Here is a 20,414-nt window from a genome sequence, read left to right as displayed (position 1 = left end):
TCTCCATAGTGTACCCTGCCGGTCGGAGTAGCTGCGACGCCTGCTTCCTCTTCGCCGGCCTATCCTGCCGGAGTATATGTGACGCTTTAGCGCTCGCGCTGCGAAGCAGATTTCTCTTCCCGCTAAGCCGTAGCCGTTCTTCAAACTTAGCAGCCCGGGCACTAAGATAGAGGTCTAGTGGCGGGATTGCTGCTTCTGCTTCCAGGTGGCGAACCGGCGTCGCTTTGTGGGCACCACAGACTACCCGGAGGCACTCGTTCTGTATCCCCATCAGGCTCTTAGCTGGCCCTGCCGGTTCCTCACTTATAGTATGCCACGCAGTCGCCCCGAAGGCAATCGCGCTACGGATAACCACCGTATATAACAGCCTCGCCCGTATAAGATCGCAGCCCCACGACATATTGACTAGCTTTGTCAGGGCTAGCTTTTGAGTTGCCATTTTTGTTTTAACACGCTCAACATGGGCGTGCCACGTCAGTTTGCGGTCGAACCAGACTCCTAGGAACCTGGCTGAGACTACCGGCGATTCTAGGTATTGAAACCTGTAGAGTGAATTTCTAGTAGGGCATCTCGGTGCAGTCTATTCAATATTATCCGCGAAGACTCCTTCTAACACTGAAAGTATCATTTTCTTACTCTCCATGGGTAGATCTCGACATAGCTATACTGTATTTATCGCCATCAGTGTAGTTCTCGCTGTTGTACGGTAGGTCTCCAAGCTCATCCACATGATGCTGCTAGCCCGAACCCTCGGATCGCACCAGCGACGCTTATGATTTTGCCCTCGAAAGGCTGGGATCTGCCCCAGTGGGCGAATTCCAGACTCAGAAACAAACTTAAGTACCATACGAGTTCTACACAACAATATCGGTGAGTCCAGCGACAACTTGAATGAATGGGGGGTGGGGATTGGGTTGGTTGTCAGGATATGACATGCTATACTTGATGGAGATAACTATCTCGACATCGTCCCATTGGTCTCTGTTATGAAGCAAAGCTGATCATTTCCTCGAGTAGGATAATTATTGCAGTATAATTTCTACCTTTTAAGCACTACGTTAACTTTGGCCGGCCCCTACCGCAGTGTATGCAATCTATGCGACTCCTCTTTGGACCAATGGTCGCTTTGCATATCGTGCCAATGGCGTTTTCTTAGGTTCTTTCCCCACTGTCTCCGGAGACAGCTTCCTGGAATGCAGGTGCTGGCGCCATCACTTGCAAATACCGGCAATGCCATTTCGAGGATGCCGTCAGTGGTTGCCGACCGATGTGGTGCATACGTAGCATGCATTCCCTTGCATTGCATGCTGAAATGGATATTGTTTTGTGGGGACATGAAGCTGGAGAAGACCAAGTAAGAAAGGTATATAAGTGAACGTCAATGGACTAGACTTCGGCAATACAATCCTGGCAATGCTGAATGAAATTGAGGGAGTATACAAGGAAATCCTTGAATTAAAGCGTATCCTAGGTTCCAGCATGGGGATTCCTAGCTCCGTCAAGCTTCAACAGCCAGACCGCCAACTTGTTATAACCGAAATCGAGATGTCAGCCCGATCTAGTTCTACTTTGGAGGAGACACGGAGTGAGCCGCAGCCTGTTGAACATGAATGGGGACTTGTGATGGTTACTTGCGTTGAGCAAAACACTCGTATGAGGAGATAGGGGTTCATTTATGGAATTTACAACGAGCCAGTCTGGGAATACTGCTGGATGGACTGGCTGTGTGACGCCAGTGAAATATATAATTGTATGGGCTCGTAGGTTACGAGTGATTGACATGGCTGCAATGTTTCCATAGACAAGGGTGAATTTGTAGATAGGCAGCGATGAACAATACGGCGATACATCTTGCAGGTGTTGATAAATTCATGTTTTGGCTCAATTTTATCGCCAAGCACTCCATGCCCTAGAATGTACTGCTCTTGTAAAGTATCTGTGAAGTTTTGCAAGGGAAAATATGGAGAGGACTCCAGATGACTATGACTACTGAGAGTTCCAAAATTGTCTCATGCAAGCTATCTGCTCTTTCAACTGGGTATCTTAGGATAGCTTGCACCGGATGGCAGCCTCGCACCTGATAGGCCATAGGATATGGCCATGGTATCTTTTCTCTTTCCCCAAAAGTGAGCGAGTGTGCAATGGCTGATATCAAGGTGTAGTTGATACAAAGCCAGCAGAGTATTTTCCCATGCAAAATGGAATATCGAAAGGCATTTATAAATCCAGTCAAATTTTGCAAATTACTTGATCGTTTCATAAAGTAGGTCGTATTGCATGCAGCCCGAGACCTCGGTAGCGAATGAGGCACGCGAACCTCAATGGGCAATTGCCTTTACCTACTTTGCACCTTTTCCTGTCACTGATCCAAATCCTTCTGATGTAAATATTTGTTTGATTATGCCTAGTTTTTAAGTAGCCCTGGCTCATTAAAAGAGATTTCAAAGGGTGAATTTTCTCACTCAAAGTATCAAACTGGTAAGCACGACAATGTGCAACTTCCCTGTTATTGTTTCTATTACCAAATCTCGACCAACATGTGACTGGTCACGAACTTTTCAGGCACACAGACAAAAACTTGCTCGCTCACTGCAATCGTGAATGTGGACTATGGAAAGTCATTTTTCAAGTATGAATTATTCTTCGGTTCTTGCTTGTCGTCAAGCTTCTTGAGCGACTAGCTCCATTCTTCTTCTCCTCAGGACATCATACAAATTGAACCAGATCCTTGACAAGCCAAATCTTGGTTGCATTCAAGAAGAAACTGGGCCCTGCCTCAGCTTTCTTCCTCAGTTCTATCTGGAGTGACATAAATTTGTCGAATATCCAACACATCCATTGTGCGATATCTTCAGTTAAAAACAGAACCCGTCGGGACCAGTCACCCCCGTCAGTTCATCACCTTTGACTTTCTGCCAATTTTTACTCAGCTCAAAGGAAAAGATGACAACACAAGAAGTTCTCGAAATGGAAAACACAACGGCGACACCTCAGAAGCTCCCCGAGGGTGAGACGCTCAAGTATATCCTTGCCTCCCTCATCTTCACCCTCTTTGGCCTGCTCTTCATTGTCGCCATCGCAGCCGGCCAAGTCCGCAAACAGGCTCGCCACACTATTATCAGCGGAACCCGCTTGGTTGCCTTCGGAGTCGGTTACATTGTTGTCGGTCTTGTTTACATCCCCGTCCTTCTCCTCGACCAAGCCGAGAGAAACTACACGAAGAGATCGTGGAGTGGTTGTCAGATGCCGTCATCACCACCAGATCGCTATAGCCACAGCCTCAGCTGCAGTAGAAACCGCAATGATAGCGATGTGAGCGACTTGGACATTGGGGAGCTGCGCCACTGTCTAGAACGGGGCAAAGGGATTGATGCAAATAAACGTGGCTTGTGATTTCCCTACATCAGGGCTTTCTGCTTCGACTTTCTGGGAAGGAACAGACCAGAGTTTATCTTTCAGTGCTCGCGAAGCGTTGAGAACAGATCGCACAACACCAAATACTCTATCACGAAAGCCAACATGTGCCTAGCAGCCTCGGTATCACTGCAACCTGAAAACCTACAATTAGGAGTTACCCAACCAGAGGACACGATACGACATGGAATTACTCATGAGCTAATAGGAGGATGACGAAGGACATCAGGGTAACCTGACTCTGCCTTCATTAGAGAAGTTCACCTGCCATTTAATCAAGATGGTGGATTCGCTCCCCCAGGTGTTTGGTGCACGGGAAAACAAGAACTAAGTCTCGGGGAGATAATTTTGCCGCTCACAAGGAATACTGGGTACGCATCTGCAGTTCCTACGTGCTTTTCTTGCGGTAGTACATTTTTCATGTGGGCCCCAATACTGGGGAGCAGACTGATAAGGTCACTCGGATTCTCGTAACCTGCCTCCAGCATACTGCGGGATATTGTGAAGGCATTCTGGCCTGTCATTATCACTCGAGCGCCGGCTTCTTGTCGCGGCACCTTAAGCTACCGGGTTCTGAAATAAGAAAATGCACCAACGTCTAGTCTCAATGCTCACTGGGATCAAATCTAGCTTTCCAGGTAAAGTCAAAATAAGTGTTTTAAACCAAACAATAATGCAGGCTGCCAATCACTAAAGAGCCAGCAGCTATTTAAATAACTATTTTGATTCGCGATCCTCACAGAGTATATGCCGAACCAGAAAATAAGATAGGTCTATGGTCATAGATAGCTGGACAACAAAATAGCCCTAATTCAATCTATTGCTTATAGGCGCCGGTAATGAAATGAAAGTAGCAAATGAGACCTGCATCTCCTTGTTCTAGAGAGTTGGCAAAGAAAGCTATTAGCTAGCAAGAATCCGTACGTTATATAATACATGCCGTTCTGTCCTAGATTCCTTCGTGTCGACCCGCAGAGGGAAGCAAGCAGCCATGCAAGGAAACCAGTGTCCTATGAGTTCTGCAGATATACAGTCGAGCTAGCTGTCTGTCTGCTCGATATACCAGTATCCTTCTGGGTCCGAAAGTTTATTCCTGTATATATTGTTCTCCGGGTCCCATATGGTCTAGCTGGCATCGTCGGCTTCCTGCGTTGTGGGCGTCCACCCTGATGCACTATAATTTGACTTATTCTGTTTCTTCGACTTGCTGTTGGCCTTCTTGCTGGGCTTTTTGGGCTTGCTGCTACTTTTTGGCTCGGCAGCAGTGCCGGCAGTGTCCTCGCTGACGTTAAGTTGGGCCAGCGTGCCTGTGAGATCAGTCACGTCTTCGTGCCCCAGTTCCTCAAAGCCCTGTGGACCCGAGGAAGACACATATGCAGCTCGGGTTTTGCCTTCGCCTTTGGCGAACCGCCAGTAATGGGGTCTGCCGACTCTTCCGAGAAGGTTCGTTGGTGGGTACTCGTTGTTTGGAGCGGGCCTCTAAAGAGTTTAATATTGTGTATGTCTCGAACAGCCAGAGTCAGTAACCCCGGATAAATAGGGGATCGTACAGATGTCCTCCTTTGAAAGGACAGAAATTTCCTTGTCGTCGTACAGGACAGCCTTATCGTGAGACCCGGACTCGTCCTTATCTAAGCTAACCTACTAGGTACGCTCGTTACTTAGGCCTACTCTTCGTTATTCCTCCTTTACGTTGGGGCTTAGACTTAGGTCCGTTATCGGATTTATTCGCCCTCTTTTGTCAAAGTTAGGTATAGTCTAATAGTATTAGCAGGATTAGCTGTCGGACCAGGTAGCCTTTAATTCTATAGTTAAGTTCTCTATTAAGGAAACACTCCTTCCTCTGCGGCTTATTATCGGATGATAAGCTCTAGTGACGGTGCCTCTTCCACAACTACTACAGCTACTAGTCCTACGTCGTCGGTACCTACCTTCTCTAGGGTCTTGTCAGAGAACAGAATGCCATAGGCACCGGTGGGGCTCTGGTGTAGGGACGTGCGAGTCATGACACGATATGGAAGTCTTGGTTTGCGGAACAATCGGAGAAAGTAGTGCTCCGCGGCTCCGACGCCGGATTCTAGCTATCTATGTAAGGGGCGGAGGCCCGGGAAGAAGATAGAGAGAGTAGAGATCAATGCATCATCGTGGGCACCCCTACCTGAGACCGCCAGTGACCACCCGGTGCTACGTAGGAGGGACGCCCGTTACTCCCCATCACTCTGTACTACTGCCTTCGGCCTAGCCGTACCCTGACAGGTCTTCTCTTTCAATCGAAGGATATCTAGCTTCCGCTGGATAGATAGAGTCTTAGGTGCCGACAGTATCTCGAGGAATCCTATACATTTGATTGTGCATATGGGGTGAAGTTGTATGAATCAGGAAGTGTCACAAGGGAGGACCAAGCCCCTAGGCTAACAGACCAGAAGATCTACAGTGCCAGTAGATCACTGACTTTGGGTCCCACTAACTACTATGTACAGCACTCTGTGGCTCTATATCTCCAGCGCTGTGACAATACTCCGATAGTAGATATAGTCGCTAATAGATTAAGTAAGGTACTATAAGGAGTATAATTCGATAGACTCGTAGTATAGATTAGCTTAAAAGATATCTTAGAATAGCTATGGGCAAAGAAACTAAAGGAATTGACGGATGATGATTTATGATAGGGTAAACAAGACTATTACTAGGTAACATGCTTCCAGAAAGTCATCTAGGGGGGTATGTTAGATTACAGCCATTTTACAGAGAGGCGATTACTATTTTATCAAGTTTACTGTTAACTAGATTACCGCCACTCTACAAGCCACACAAACAGCCAAATTGGAGGAATGAAGCCAATGGCCTGACTTGCATCTTGGAGGATGGTTAGTGAGCCCGGGAGCTCCAAGTTGATGATGGACGAGGCAAAGACACTGTTGAATATGGTCGATCCCAGCGCCAACCCGACAACACCGCCCATGAGGCGGATCAAAAGCAGCAGCCCGGTGGCAAGGCCCGTGTGTTTGATATCGGCCACGCTTGCCTGTATGGGAAGATGGAGAAGACGCATGAGGGCGCCGATAGCCACACCCCACAAGATGGGAAGGCCAAAAAAATATAGGGGTGGACGAGTCTATGCTCAGAAGACACAGTAGCCTGGTGCCTACTGTGACAATAACCTAGAATGAGCGGATGGCCCATCGGTATCCTTTATGGAAGACGCCTACCAGAATCACGCCGACAACAGCGAAAACCACGCTCAAAACGCTAGTGGGAAGCAGTGTGATAGCCGATCCTACAGGCGTGTCAAGCTTGACGGCCTGGTAGAAAAGGGGCAAGTACTGTAGCAGTGAGTAGAGCGAGACTCCGTGAATGAAGTTGGCGAGGATCGTTAGGTTTACGGTTTTCGAATGGAAGAGGCGAAGGGGGAATGCCCAGGGATGTAAGGCATTCGCCCAACTGAGCGGGACGACAAAAACCATAATTCCAACAAAAGACAGGAGTATCCCACCCCAGTCGAGGCGTTTGAGCTTGGCCATAATCGAGGCATCAACCGGTCGCAGACGAAGAAAGAAGACGACCAAGAAGAAAGACACAACCGGTAATGGTAGGTTGATCCAACCGATCCAGCGCCAGGATACGTAGGTACTGAAGAGAGCGCTCAGTGCCGGCCCCAGAATGCTTCCAATGGCGGTGGGAAGAGCCAGGAGCCCGAGGTATAAGGAGCGCTCCTTCGTCAAGTCCGCCACGATGACCTCAGCCATGAGATCCATGCCCCCGCCGCCGAGACCTTGCAGTAAGCGGCCCACAATGACGGTGGTCATGTTTTTTTGCGACGGCAAAACCAGTTGAACCCAGAGTGAACATCAGGAAGCCGGCGGTGTACAGCGGCTGGGTGATGACGACGCATAACAAGTACACAATGCTCGCCCAAAATGACTGCAGAGTGGTGCCATACAATTGCTTCGCAATGGACTAACTGCCGTCGTGTCAACGTTAGATTCTTGGGAAAAGTCATTAGCGGCAGCTGTAGGCTGACCGGAAGAGCTACGGCTAGGGTAGTGACATCAAGGGAAAATACAAAGGCGTCCACGGTGATGCCAAAGAAGCTGACATAAACGGCCAGAGACTTCTTGCCCTTCTTGGGCGTCGTGTTGATACCAACCGGATCGGAGTCATCGGATTGCGGTGTCTTCTCGGCGTCTTGACCGCCGCTGTTTTGGCCTTGGGCGGGAAGCGGTTCATTGAATTCCATGGTGTACCGAATGGACTCCGGTAGTGGCGCAATCAGGCGACCAACAGCGGGAAGATGTGTTGGCAAATTTGGGTCGGCGAGTATTGATGGCTTCCACTGGAACCGACAAGCTGCTTGTGGACGGCTGGAAGACTAAAATTGAACAGGAGGCGAGCGTGAGATGGCACCCTTGATAGCAGAATTAAAAAAAATCAGTAATTCACTGCAGTGAGATGGCTGACCAATTTCGGCTTGGGGACGTTTTCTGGGTATCTGCAGGCACCTGAGGGCGGTGTAACCAAACAATTTACAAAATTGAGAAGGAGTGAGAAACCGTGGGTGCTGATTACGATGGAATCAATTCTGACAGTCTTAGGTATGGCGCCTGTAAGTTAAGAGATAAAAATAAGCGCCCTACTTTTCTAAACTTGCCTCTCATTTCCCGGCACGGCCAGGGCAGATACTTCTAGCAAAGGACGATCAACATGGCAAATGCACTTTATGTATTTATTAGTTGTATAACGTAATCCAAAGGCGAGCTGGCCATTTAATTCTCGACCAAAAATAATACAATTGGATCTAAACGAAATAAATCTACTTCTAGCTCAAAAAGCTGTCGAAAATGACCGAGAACTTGGTATTCGGGCCACTTCTCGTATTTATAGAGTACCGCGATCGACACCGGGTACGCAAATGCACGGCCAAATATCACAACGCAATTCTACGCCAAACTCTCGAAGACTTGCGGATCTAGGGGAGTTAATCATACCTTTGAATTAATAAAATTAATAATAAAAGTCTATTACATGATCGACGTCGATACACGCGCATTTCCTCCTAGACTCGGCTGGGCCATCCCGCCGTATATCATTGTTGGGGACAAATACCACCTCTCTCTTTGGTATGATAACAGCCCATTACCAAAGGACTGTCGCATCGCTGTTACTGATAACGGTTGGAAGACAAACGAAAACGGTCTCAAACGGTTTGAGCACTTCGATCAGCATACAAAAGGTCGTACAATCGGGACATTTCGTCTTCATCCTTGACGGTCACGAGAGCCACTACTCGATCGATTTTGAACAATACTGCAAGGAGAACAAGATTGTTATCTTCTGTATGCTTGCCCATTCGTCTCCTTTTCTCCGGACTCCTGACGTCGGTTGTTTTAGCCCGCTGAAAAAAAGCGTAAGGCCGGCAAATCGAGGATATAAGGCGCGAGTATATTACCAATATCACGAAGGTCGACTTCTTTCCTGCATCCCACGCTACTTCCCAGCAGGCTATGTCGCCATCGAATATCAGGGGTTTCCGAGGCGCTGGGATTGTTCCCCAGCCAGCTCACAGAGAGTTTATATTACTATTATATCAAGGTTACTATTAGATTACCGCCACTCTGCAAGCCACACACAGCGAAACCGGAGGAATAATTACCTATTATATTCTACTGTGATCCTCCGCTTCTATGATTTTTACTATAAATAGTGATCATATATATCGACGTAGCGTAGTTAGGTCTATAGTCAAGGGATCTCCGACTTAACGAGCTTAATAGTCTATGTCACGACCTGGGTTGCATCGCATTGGTATAGACCTCGATTAGGTGCTATCGACGAAGATTCTACTCTAAGGAGCGAAGGAAAGAAGATGACAACTTAGGTTTGAGGGAGCGCGACTAAGTCATCCACGCTTGGCGGGGCTCCTACAAGGGTTATGATTGGCTTCCCATCTCACACTGCCACGGCAGGTGTTCCAGCTGTAAGTCACCTGGTTGTAGTGAGTCTGCGAGGGTTGACCGTCACAGTCTATATATTATTATAACGGAGCTCTATCGTCTTGGCATTAAGTTAAATCTAGGTTCTATAACGAGTCGAGATATAAAGAGAAACTCTTTAGCCGCCTGTACTAGGGCTAATAACTCTAACTCCGTGGTCGAGGTTATTATAGTATCCTACTTAGTAGCCTACTAGCCGATTATGCCCCCGAAGAGCCTAATAGTGTATACGTAAATTATGAAATTGTTCTGTTTCTGTGAAGGTCAACCCTCGCAGACTCACTACAACCAGGTGACTTACAGCTGGAACACCTGCCGTGGCAGTGTCAGATGGGAAGCCAATCATAACCCTTGTAGGAGCCCCGCCAAGCGTGGATGACTTAGTCGCGCTCCCTCAAACCTAAGTTGTCATCTTCTTTCCTTCGCTCCTTAGAGTAGAATCTTCGTCGATAGCACCTAATCGAGGTCTATACCAATGCGATGCAACCCAGGTCGTGACAGTTTCGAAGACGTAAAGATCCGAAGAAAGGAGAAAGTTCATATAACGAATACGATTTCTTAGTCCCTTCATCTTTGGCGCTAGCAGCCCCACTTATACTGGCTGGCCCCCTGGCCCAAACCACCACAGAGCGGCTAGGAAACTATCCGCAGCTTCTAGTTCTTCATGTTATTGTTATAAAATTTTGATAGGGTATACTGTAGCCTTGCCTCAGTCACCTTGCAGTGCTGGGACAGAATGATGAAATGAGAAGGTCGGCCGGGCGCACGGGTTATCACTCTGGCAGTAACTCTCCAAGCGTTAAAAGCAGCCACGAGAGGTGAGCACAGATGAGAGCAGATCCCACATATTCTATCTAGTACGCTACAACGAGGCAAGATCTTGGTGTAGTTCTGCACCCGAACGAAGACAGATAATTGCCTCAACAAAGATTGAAATCCACAATATCAAGGCAAGTTCACGTGGTGATAGATGCTGTAAAGATGTGTAGTTATTTGAGCATATCACGTGACTTCCTACATCATGATAGGTTAGATATCCTGGGCGCAGTTCCACGGATTACGCCATGGTCGCAATCCGACTGACTGGCAGCTTTACGTTCTTGCACTTTCCGAGCCATCTCTCCTCCCTACTACCTGAGATCAATTGAGCCATACAACATTCCTCTATCCCCTTGACACCTCTCACAATGTTCGTTAGAACAGCATTCAGAGCGGTACAGCCGTTGAAGCGTGTAAGTTTTTCCATGGCCCAAGCTCCCGAGCTTTGCCGCAACGGCCTTTCAGCCCGTTGGACCACAGCGATGGCATTTAAAGCTGACAAATTACGCGTCGCAGAATTTGATCTCACGATCGTACGCAACAGAGCCGGCAAAGGGTGGCTCCAACACGCTCGTGCTCGCCGCCGGAGGAGCGGTCGTTGCAGGTGGTGCCGGTTACTATTTCTTCGCGACCCCGGCAGGCAAGGGCGCCGCACAGAAGGCCGAAGAGAAAGTGAAGGAAGCCGTCAGCGGGCCCGCTAAGAAGGCATTCGAGGGTGGCGATCAGGGCTTCTTGTCGCTGCTGCTGGAAGATGTTGAGACCGTCAACCACAATACCAAGAAGTTCCGCTTCAAGCTTCCCGAGGATGGCATGGTATCGGGTATGCAAGTCGCTAGTGCTCTCTTGACCAAGTTCCAGACCGAGGGCGAGAAGCCCGTCGTGAGACCTTACACGCCTACCAGTGATGAAGGTAAAACATCTTCTACTTTCCTGATTATTGCGCAGACTGTTGACGCATCCTATTGCAGATGCCCAGGGATACCTCGAGCTCGTCGTCAAGAAATACCCCAACGGCCCCATGTCCACACACATGCACGACATGAAGCCCGGCCAACGGCTGGATTTCAAGGGTCCGCTGCCCAAGTACTCGTGGACTGAGAACAAGCACGACCACATCGCACTGATTGCTGGTGGTACTGGTATTACACCCATGTACCAACTATGCCGCGCCATCTTCAACAACCCCAACGACAAGACCAAGGTTACCCTTATCTTCGGCAACATCAGCGAAGAGGACATTCTGCTGAAGCGCGAATTCGAGAACCTCGAGAACACCTATCCCCAGAGGTTCCGTGCCTTCTACGTCCTAGACCAGCCCCCTAAGGAGTGGGCCGGCGGTAAGGGTTTCATCACCAAGGACCTGCTCAAGACGGTCCTCCCCGAGCCTAAGAGCGAGAACATCAAGGTCTTCGTCTGCGGCCCTCCTGGCTTGTACAAGGCCATCTCTGGACCTAAGGTGAGCCCTAAGGACCAAGGTGAGCTGACGGGTATCCTTAAGGAGTTGGGTTACTCTAAGGATCAGGTTTACAAATTTTAAGTGGAGTGCAGTGCTTTTGTCGTCGTGTTAGACCTAGATGTGTGAATAGATGGGTAGTCGATTCATCACTTGTACTATGAAGAACCCGCTTCTTGGGGATCCGGATTACAAAAAGAGTTGGATTACTTCGACCTAGTTAATCACGTTGTATCCTGTGATGCTATGTATGCTGTCTCTGATCTATGCTTATCTCCTGGCTGGACCTCCCCTGTTTTAAAATTCACTAATTTGCTGGTCAGCGCATTGAATTATGTCTACATAAGTACAATACTTACATATCTGTAAATAAAGTAAAGCCTCTAGGTCCAAACCCAGATGTTGCGCCAGTATGCGCCATACAGCATCATCATCTACAGTAAACACAAAACCCATCCTCACAAGGCTTTGTTTAAGATAATATTATTAAATACGCCGTAGGCTCGAAGCCCCCGGTACCTCTACAAGTGCTCCCGTATGTCAAACCGTGCCCTAATGGCTGGACTAAATACATACGCTGCTACGTAGGTTCGCTCTATTAGCGACTGCGTTACAGTACCCTCCGTTAGAAACAAACATGTCAATAATACTAATCGGGTGCCTACTGTTCTTAGCCACTATCGAGGTCGTCCTCTGCGCCGTCATGGCAGCACGGCTGAGAACAGGCTATGTAGGCCGTGGGGTGACGACTACAGTTAGGACAACTATTATTTGCACGTGTCGATAATAACGGTCCTGTTGAATGAACACCATGAAAGTTGTCAAAGTACAGACTCACATTTTCTAGCAACAACACTAAATACTAAGCTTTAGGGTCACATAAACATCTCAGCCAACGCCGCACGACCGATGGTTGAACCTTGATTGTCAGATCCCATCCAGCGAATCTCTAGACATGAAGTTTCCGGCGATCCGGGACAGCACTTAGACTATTCAATGCTAGCTTGAGGCGCTAGTAGTCGTTGCAAGTATCCGCAACCGGGAAGGCCCGCCGGAAGCTAACTGCCAGTTGAGCTTCCATATCTTGGCCTTCACTGATGGATGGATGACCCTGGACCCAACACCCAAAATCGATCGAATCCCGATGTTTGAAGCCGAACGTGTGCCGCGAGATCCGAGATCGAAGACAAGCCGACCAACTTTGTGCCACAAAGAGAAGATAGGAGTAGCTATAGCCATGCCGGCTAAACGACCGCAGTGCTGGCTTACACCGACATGTGGCCGATTAACCACCAAAGGCGGCCAACGTTGGCTTACTGCATACATGTAAAGTCGTCAACAACTGCCTTCCTATAAATAGCTCTTCGACCTTTTGTGAGGTAAGAAATTGACGGCCTTGCTGCAGACGGGACGATCCCGGGTTCCCATATTGTTTTCTCATATGGCGTGCAGGGTAGTTGACGTGAGGATCTGGGGTGCATCTGCTCTACATGCGCAGGTGGGTATAAGGCTGCGGCGATTGAGAAAAAAAAGGGGAAAGACAGGACCTTCTCTCTAACCGCCTGTGCTTTTGGGACAACCCGGAATGTTTTCGATACTATACTGTCGCGGCAAATGTGAAGCCGGTGACGTGTGAGCCTAATATGGCGTCTTCGAATGTGGCTGGTGTGACCAGTGCAGTTGAACTTGGCGGAAAGGTTTCGTACTGTGAGGCATCCGTAGCGATTTCCACAATCATGAGACCAAGTACGATGCGCTTGTGCCCTTTCCCAAGGCTATCCGGCAAAACGACCAAGGTTTCCGGCAGTCTTCGACCGAAACTGACCATGTTCATGTTCGACGACTCCACCTGGGTTCTGGCAAAGGGCGTGCATAAGAATGCTTGTTAATTATTCTCTTCAGTTGTTAAATGAGAAGTTGTTTCAGTTTGGGCATGATCGGCACCTCTAGAAGATAGGGAAAGAGGCCATACGAACACGATGCCAATAACATATAGTACACAACACGCGCAATGGGGTTGGTGTGGTGGATCAGACCCGTGGTTGTTGTACCTGCATAGAATGCATATGAAGGGCTATTCCAATGACTTTTCTAGGTGTGTAAAAGAGCTATTGTCAGGTCAAGCATAAGCACCGGGCTCTCATAAAAACATTTCTCGGTTGGTTTTTTTTCGAGGTTCTAGCATCAGCATTGCGGTTCCTGGTCAGGGATGACATCAGCCACTGGAGCTATGTCCAGTCAGCGACTACCAAACTGGCCGACGACAGAACGTCATATTCTGGGCAGTCCAGCGTTGGCACGCTGAATAGTGAACTGCCTGCGAGAGAACCACGAAAGTTTTCACATATCAAGAGGAATCACCAGTCGCTCTTCTCAGTCTACTACCCGTGCGATCTCGGCTCATATGCCGCAAATGGGTAGACGTCTTACAGGGCGAGTTAGTCACCCCGAGCACGTGTATCAAGGTGTAAAGAGTAGGCGCATTTTTGAGTATTCCGCATGTATCTGTGACGGCCTACACTGCCCTCACAACGGTGCTCAACAATCACCCGGGCCTTTCGAAATGCGAATTTGGCGGGTCTTGGTCCACTGAACAGTCAAGATACTCCCTCAGGGGGAGAGTGAAGCTCCGCCAAGCTTTCCGTCACCATTTTCGGCCATGGATTGGGTGGCTCTAGGACCTTTGACAGCTCGATTTTCGGAGAATTGGCAAGCAATGAATCTATCGCGGTCGCTTTGGAGCGGGCGCAATAAGAGACCGAACCATTATGTGGCAAGTTGTCTCGTACGAAGGGAAACGCCCAAGACACTCATCCTCAACTCCTGAGGGGTCTACAAAGACTTGCGCAATGCACAAATCGACACGCGAATGGCTGGAATCGAGGGTTTTAATGCCTTGGAGCTTTTGAACCAAGGAAAGAGAGAATTAATTTTGCAATCAAACTTGAGGAAGAAGGGGAATGTCGGTTCCAGTGCGAAAGGACGGGATGGGGTAGATTTCTCAACCGGGACCCGGAGAATGCTCCTGATCAGCATTCCTCTGGAGGCGCAAGAACCATTAAGATCACACGGAAACATGGCACGTTCTCATGGGTCGGACAGGGCCTCCTTCTTGACACCTGGGGATCAACTACGCTCATACTTGGGGAGGCTGCCCAAGAGCACCTGAAGAAGACTCGTCTTGACATTGGATCCGAGGCTTTCATGTACTGGCAGGGCAATGCCCAGCGCATGGTGAGCATATGTGAAGAAACAACCAAAAAAGGGGGTTCTTTCTACTGGATGATATCAGTGAAAGAATCAGCGCGGCTCTCACAAACTGATTTCGGGTTGCTTTACTCGAACTGGATGTCTCTGTCCATGAAGACTCTGGTCAACCCGTGTAGGGCCATTCATTTGACGGTCAACTCGTCGCTCGAGTTCCGGGGATTTCCTGCTTAAGAAACACACGGTCGGAAATGTTGGATCAAGCAAGACACCTTGGAAACTGGTACACTTCCAGAAGGGTCCTTGCCGAGTTGCAATCGACCGGAAGAAAGATGGACAGGGGTCCGCCCTAGAAGCATTTCCAACGAATTGCGACTTTGGTTGATGAATCTTTTACGGTGATGACCGAAACAAATGCCGACCGATGCTGATGGAAAACCTTTGGTCGGCGTTGCGACCTGGACACCTGAAGGCTTGGCCCCTATAGACCCCGGTCGGCGGCTTCCAGGAAAAATAGCGCATGCTATATTCGATGCACCATCGCTTGATATTTTTGGTCTACGGCGTGTTGGCGAGGTGACATAACATCATGCTTTAGCGATGCATTGAGATACCATTAGATGAGATGAGTTCCCGGAACGAAAAGCAGAAGCGACGGTATTGAGGAGCCAGGGGATGCACGGGTTGCATTGTGACCTATATGATTTCGATTCCAATAAAGGCTTACATCCAGTATTACACGACAGCATGCTTCCAGAACAAGTACGAGACCGCGGACAAGGGTTGGCAGTAGCTGAGATTTCCTGCGGACCTGGGTCAGGTAACTGGCCTGGATCAAGGGATGTTGTTGGGATGGCGAGAAAGAAATACGAGAGAGAGTGAGGCTGAGATTTCATTGGTGACCCCTGGTAGGTGGTAGGAAGGGCTGTCATTGGCTTCTAACTAGAGATATTGGCTAAACATGGAGCTTCGTTGCTCAACCTGACCAAACTTCACTAGCCAGGAACCAGCCGTTCTGCCGAGAAGATCTGAGGTCAGAGATGCATCTAAGGCGTGATTTGGTGACTCGTCTCGAGCACCCAGATGCAATGCTACGAACCAAAAAGAAAATAGAAATAAAAAAGCTCCGAGCCGGGCGGGTCCTGCAGCCTCCGTTTTTGTCCCGTTTTTCGTCGGTAGATTGCAGTTAGTTTGACATTCCGATGGGAGGCGTTCTGCAGCATCCTCCAGAGTAGTAACCATGACACGCCACTTGCGAGTCTGCGTGGTAATTCAGATCTTCGTGAGGAAGTTTTTCATCCTTCCCTGCCCGTACCGACTTTGGGCGTATACTAGACATCCGGGTCTGGAGTCTGCCTCCCGTAGCATCGAATGCACAGCTGGGGGCCAAGTCAATCATCACAGGCCACGAGAGTGTGGAGACGAATTACGGCTCGAGGTGAGAGACAGACGGTGTGAGCCTGCTGGAGGCTAGGGCGAGAAGCGGCTATTCCGGTTAAAACCATGATGCAATCGTCTCCCCCCGGAGATTTACTGGGATCGTGAATCGTGGGTTCGGATCGATGGCGGCACGCTTGTTAGTTTAGTCCAAACTGGAGAGGCAGTCGGCGAGCCGGCAGTGGAGCTGAAGACGCAAAGGCTTGTAGTTTCGTCGATCATAACTCAGCACGTCGACGGACGCAAGTCGTTCCATGGTGCAGGTCGCAGGCCACTTAACGCCAGGCTGATTCGTCGTTTTCAATGTTGTTCCGAGTATCGAAATTAATTGATGCTTCCAGAGACCTTCCAAAGCGACGCAACGCTATGCCGTACCCCAGGTTTTGGCCCCAGCCCCCTCGCTAATGATGAGCCCACGCAAGGCGACCACCACCGTAGAATCATTTTATTAAGTGGCCTTTGACTGAGGCCGTTCGGCCATATTCAAAATCTGGCAATATTTGAATTCTCAAAGTCGAGGGAGTTCTGGAGAGGAATAGATAGTGGCACTAGATGTTAGGGACAATGCAGGCGCCAGCAATTAGACCGCGCTTAGCAAGCTCACCTTCAGAACACGAAGTCCAGCGCAGCGTCTTTCGGAGCTAATGAACTCCTGGCATCCGTGGCGCTGCAAGAATGCATTCAATTCTTAAATTAAGCTGGGGGTCCTGTTTTGTGGAGAATATGCAATTGAGTTGGCAGTGGCTGTCTGTGCTTTAAAGCTGTTACCGGAATCCAAGCGGGCATTGGGGGAGGCCTAGTCTCGAAGAGGAAATAACAGGCCTGTACAGCCAGCCCTGGAATTGCCTCTCTCGGCTACCCTAGACCTCTGATCCTCCGTTGCCAAGAATGCAACTGCCCGCCAATCAAGACAACCCCTTGTCAATTTCTTAACCGCCACACACACACACAAACTTTCAAGAGAATAGCAAGTGGCAAATGGGGACTTTTCCATTAAACCCCGGCGTGGGCACACAGGCATAATGATCTGGTATTGTGTTGAGAGAAGGCATGCTGCCGAATTCCGAGCCCAGTCGCCTACTTTCATACTATCAAAATTCGTGGAGCCAGTCAATCCACGAGCGTGCAGTGTGGTCGGTTCTGGTGGATATCAGTCCGAAAACAGAACAGCGGGACCGGGAGGCTGAAGCGAGTCCTGAAAGAGGGCCAACCAACAGGTTAGGTACCTGTTATGGTGGAACAATCGAGGTTGGCCACCTGCGACTTGAGCAGCAGCAGGAGGGAGAGCCGGATTGTGCAGGCGTACCCCCGCTCAAAACTGGTCATGAGTGGAGGATTATTCGTGTTGGTGATCATCGTGGAGCAAGCTACCTTCTTTGACAACTTGATGTCTTGGTAGAAAACAAGAACAAACACGTTTTCTACCCGCGCCTGATCCATTTTCTCCATTTCCACCGGTTCCTAATAATCCATCAACCCAGTCGACCGGCTATACCCAAGTTCCCGCTGCTGAAGTTCTTCTTTTTAACCTACGTTTTTTTAACCTACATTATTTTTTTGCGTCTGCTGTCGGCTCATCCCTGTCTAATTTGATGACATCCTTTGCATCCTCACCACTTGCATCTCACCAATCGTCACGGTTGTATCATAGCCTGGACCTCCCTGAGCCTCCTCTAAGTCACTTTCGACGCGGGGCAAGACCAAAAAAAGATTACCAGACTTTCGTGATATTCGGCTGTCAATTTTTTCGTCAGGGCGAGGCCCCAAATAGACCCGGCTATACGGACATACGCATCTAGGGCCAAGGCAGCTCCATATCGTATTCACCTTTTCTACATTCACCCCAACGCTCCATGGTCAAGTCAGTAGCAACGTCCATCAACCCAGAGGACTAGAAACGTGCTCAGCTGGCTTGTTTTCAGGCCGTCTAGCTCTCACCGGGTGCCGGGCCTTGATCCCATTTCCTCAGATCCCGCAACTATCCCGCCAGCTACTTCCCCAAGTCGAAACGCAAACACATTACTTTCCTTGTCTGGGTCGACGCGTAATCCTCAATATGGCGAAAGTGCAGAATCCAAAAAGTGACAAGCCAACGAGGTCGGAAAGTCTTTCGCGCATGCTAGAGCTGGAGAAGAAGTACAAGGTACGTTATTGCCGGTTGCGACCCTATCCAATATCGCTCTCTACCCGCTGGCGCATGACCCTCTCCATACCCCATCAAATACTGATATATGTCTCAACTCTGGTAGATGCAGCGCGTTCATGGCAACGGATCAGGAACACTCTCACCACCGGGACCGTCAAGTACAAGTTCAGAGGCTGCCCAGCTTAATTCATCTGTCAAGGCTCGGCGTGGTACTGGAGGTGGTCTGCCACCTCTTTCCCATCAAGCCCAGATGACGAAAGCCGTGCGCCGAAGCTCTGCTCTACCTTCTTTGTCATTGTCAATACCACCTTCTCCAACGTCGACCTCAACCGCCGCCGTGAGAGCGGATGACCCTACTCAGAAACCCGCGCCAGTCCCACAGTCTCTGAAGGAACCACCGCGAGAGCCCACCAAGACGGTGACGTTCTCCCAGCCGGAAGAAGTCGAAACCGAGTTGTCGGACGACTCATCCATCTGCCAGTCGCCCATCTGGGAGGGATACGGGCAGAGAAAAAAGAAGGCCAAGAAACGGGAGGCAGAGCAGAAGAAGGAGAAGGAACGTGAAGAAAAAGCCAACAAGGATCCAAAGAAGAAGCAGTCGCGACTTAGCAAGGCACCACCACAAGATGCTCCGGCAGCCAAGCTCCTGCTTAGTATATTAGATCGCTCGGTATCTACCCCTGAATTAGAGCCTCGCCCCAAACTCACAGAAAGGCCACTGAACCGATCAACCACGGAGTATCCCCCAGACTCGATGGCCAATCATCAACACCTCACAAACCAAGTGTCGAATGTCAACAACGGTAAAACAAAGAGAAGGGGTTTCTTGTCTAGCTTTAGGTCAAGCTCGCGGAATAGCATCGATAATGCCCAGGCTTTAAAGAGCGCCGGAGCCGACCTCGATTTGGCCAAGTCCCGCAAAGCGGCTTCGATCAATTCCAACGTATCCGCCTCAACCAAGTCCATGGCGTCTCAGGAAAAGAGGCCAGGACTGCTAAGTCGAAGTTCGACTAGCTCAGCTCACGGCCGGAATCAGTCATTTCTTTCACGGCTTAAAGGACCTTCTTACCTGTATCACAATGGCAAGAACTCCGCTGATACCGATACCGGTGACAGTGACCCAAGCCAGCGACCTAGCAACTCACAAAAAATTGAGGCTGCAATGCCACCGGCAGCGACATCTCAAGAACTCTCCCACCCGCCCCCTGCAACCACTGCTTCTACAGTCCCAGAAGCGCCCGAGGCCCAGGTCCTGCGGGGTCGCCCTGCTAATCTACGCACGGCACAACCAAGAGATTCCAGCAGCGACTATGCAGAGTCCGATCACCCGCAGCCGCGTGCTCATCTGCCCAAGGAGTCTAGTCCAGCTGCCCCGATCGCGAATGAAGGGCGGCGCCGACCTTACAGCCACCTCGGAAACGTCAGGCAGCAAACCGAAGACACGAAATCACATTCTATGACACGGCAGACGGATGGTCGTATTGGTGTGGCAATCCAAGCGCAACGGCCGCATCGCCAGCACCCTCGCTCAAGCCAGACAGTAGTCCACGCGGAATTGAAAGTTGAAGTGCAGGAACCCGAAGCCAGGTCAGCCCATTCGGCCCAAAGTGAAGACTTTGCATCTCCCTACACAGAAGAGATCGATAGGCTTGCCATTACCCATACACCTCATGGTGAAAATGGAGAAGTATCTCCTGGATCGACTTTCCGCCCCGTTTCTCACTGTAAAGAACGTGTTTCACCAGAGCCGAGCAAGAAAGCGTCTGGAAAGACGATTTCACCGACGCCGAGTGCCATTGGGAAAGCCAGGGTACACAACGGAGGGCTAGAAGGACGCGAAGAAGAAAGGATGATTATGAAGTCTGGATCGACTGCAAAGGACATTCCACCGCCTGCTGTAAACCAACGGCCATTAAGACCCGAAAAGTCCTCCGACTATTTCACCTTC

At 49.5% G+C, this 20,414-nt stretch overlaps 4 protein-coding genes across 4 annotated transcripts; 3 read left to right on the top strand and 1 right to left on the bottom strand.

Annotated features, from left to right (window-relative positions):
• Positions 1-2,943: 2,943 nt before the first annotated feature.
• Positions 2,944-3,393, top strand: BCR38DRAFT_413988 (uncharacterized protein; the record flags this gene model as incomplete). Its single annotated transcript, XM_040858888.1, has 1 exon — positions 2,944-3,393. The coding sequence occupies one exon, from the start codon at positions 2,944-2,946 to the stop codon at positions 3,391-3,393; it is 450 nt and encodes a 149-aa protein (XP_040710485.1).
• A 2,328-nt stretch (positions 3,394-5,721) lies between these two features.
• Positions 5,722-7,996, bottom strand: BCR38DRAFT_469122 (major facilitator superfamily domain-containing protein; the record flags this gene model as incomplete). The annotated part of the gene is made up of 5 exons (XM_040862796.1): positions 7,436-7,996; positions 7,242-7,371; positions 6,624-7,186; positions 6,231-6,529; positions 5,722-5,749 (listed from the first exon to the last, which is right to left on the bottom strand). The coding sequence occupies exons 1-5, from the start codon at positions 7,649-7,651 to the stop codon at positions 5,722-5,724; spliced, it is 1,236 nt and encodes a 411-aa protein (XP_040710484.1). The 5' UTR covers positions 7,652-7,996.
• A 2,481-nt stretch (positions 7,997-10,477) lies between these two features.
• On the top strand, positions 10,478-12,068 carry BCR38DRAFT_378442 (NADH-cytochrome b5 reductase). Its single transcript, XM_040857377.1, has 3 exons — positions 10,478-10,636; positions 10,740-11,133; positions 11,192-12,068. Exons 1-3 carry the CDS (start codon positions 10,592-10,594, stop codon positions 11,758-11,760), a joined length of 1,008 nt encoding a protein of 335 aa, XP_040710483.1. The 5' UTR covers positions 10,478-10,591; the 3' UTR covers positions 11,761-12,068.
• A 6,308-nt stretch (positions 12,069-18,376) lies between these two features.
• Positions 18,377-20,276, top strand: BCR38DRAFT_413984 (uncharacterized protein; the record flags this gene model as incomplete). The annotated part of the gene is made up of 2 exons (XM_040858887.1): positions 18,377-18,463; positions 18,570-20,276. Coding segments are annotated over 2 exons (1,794 nt in total), but the record flags the coding sequence as incomplete, so codon positions are not given.
• Between the last annotated feature and the right edge of the window lie 138 nt (positions 20,277-20,414).

This window comes from Pseudomassariella vexata (assembly GCF_002105095.1).
Source record: "Pseudomassariella vexata strain CBS 129021 chromosome Unknown BCR38scaffold_20, whole genome shotgun sequence".
Lineage (NCBI taxonomy): Eukaryota > Fungi > Ascomycota > Sordariomycetes > Amphisphaeriales > Pseudomassariaceae > Pseudomassariella > Pseudomassariella vexata.
Note: the sequence above shows the minus strand (reverse complement) of the source record. Positions and strands in the feature narration are given on the sequence as shown.

Coding starts and splice junctions, on each gene's coding strand:
- BCR38DRAFT_378442 (XM_040857377.1), top strand. CDS start 10,592: ATGTTCGTTAGAACAGCATTCAGAGCGGTACAGCCGTTGAAGCGT. Junction 10,637..10,739: donor CGGTACAGCCGTTGAAGCGT/GTAAGTTTTTCC, acceptor TACGCGTCGCAG/AATTTGATCTCACGATCGTA. Junction 11,134..11,191: donor CACGCCTACCAGTGATGAAG/GTAAAACATCTT, acceptor ATCCTATTGCAG/ATGCCCAGGGATACCTCGAG.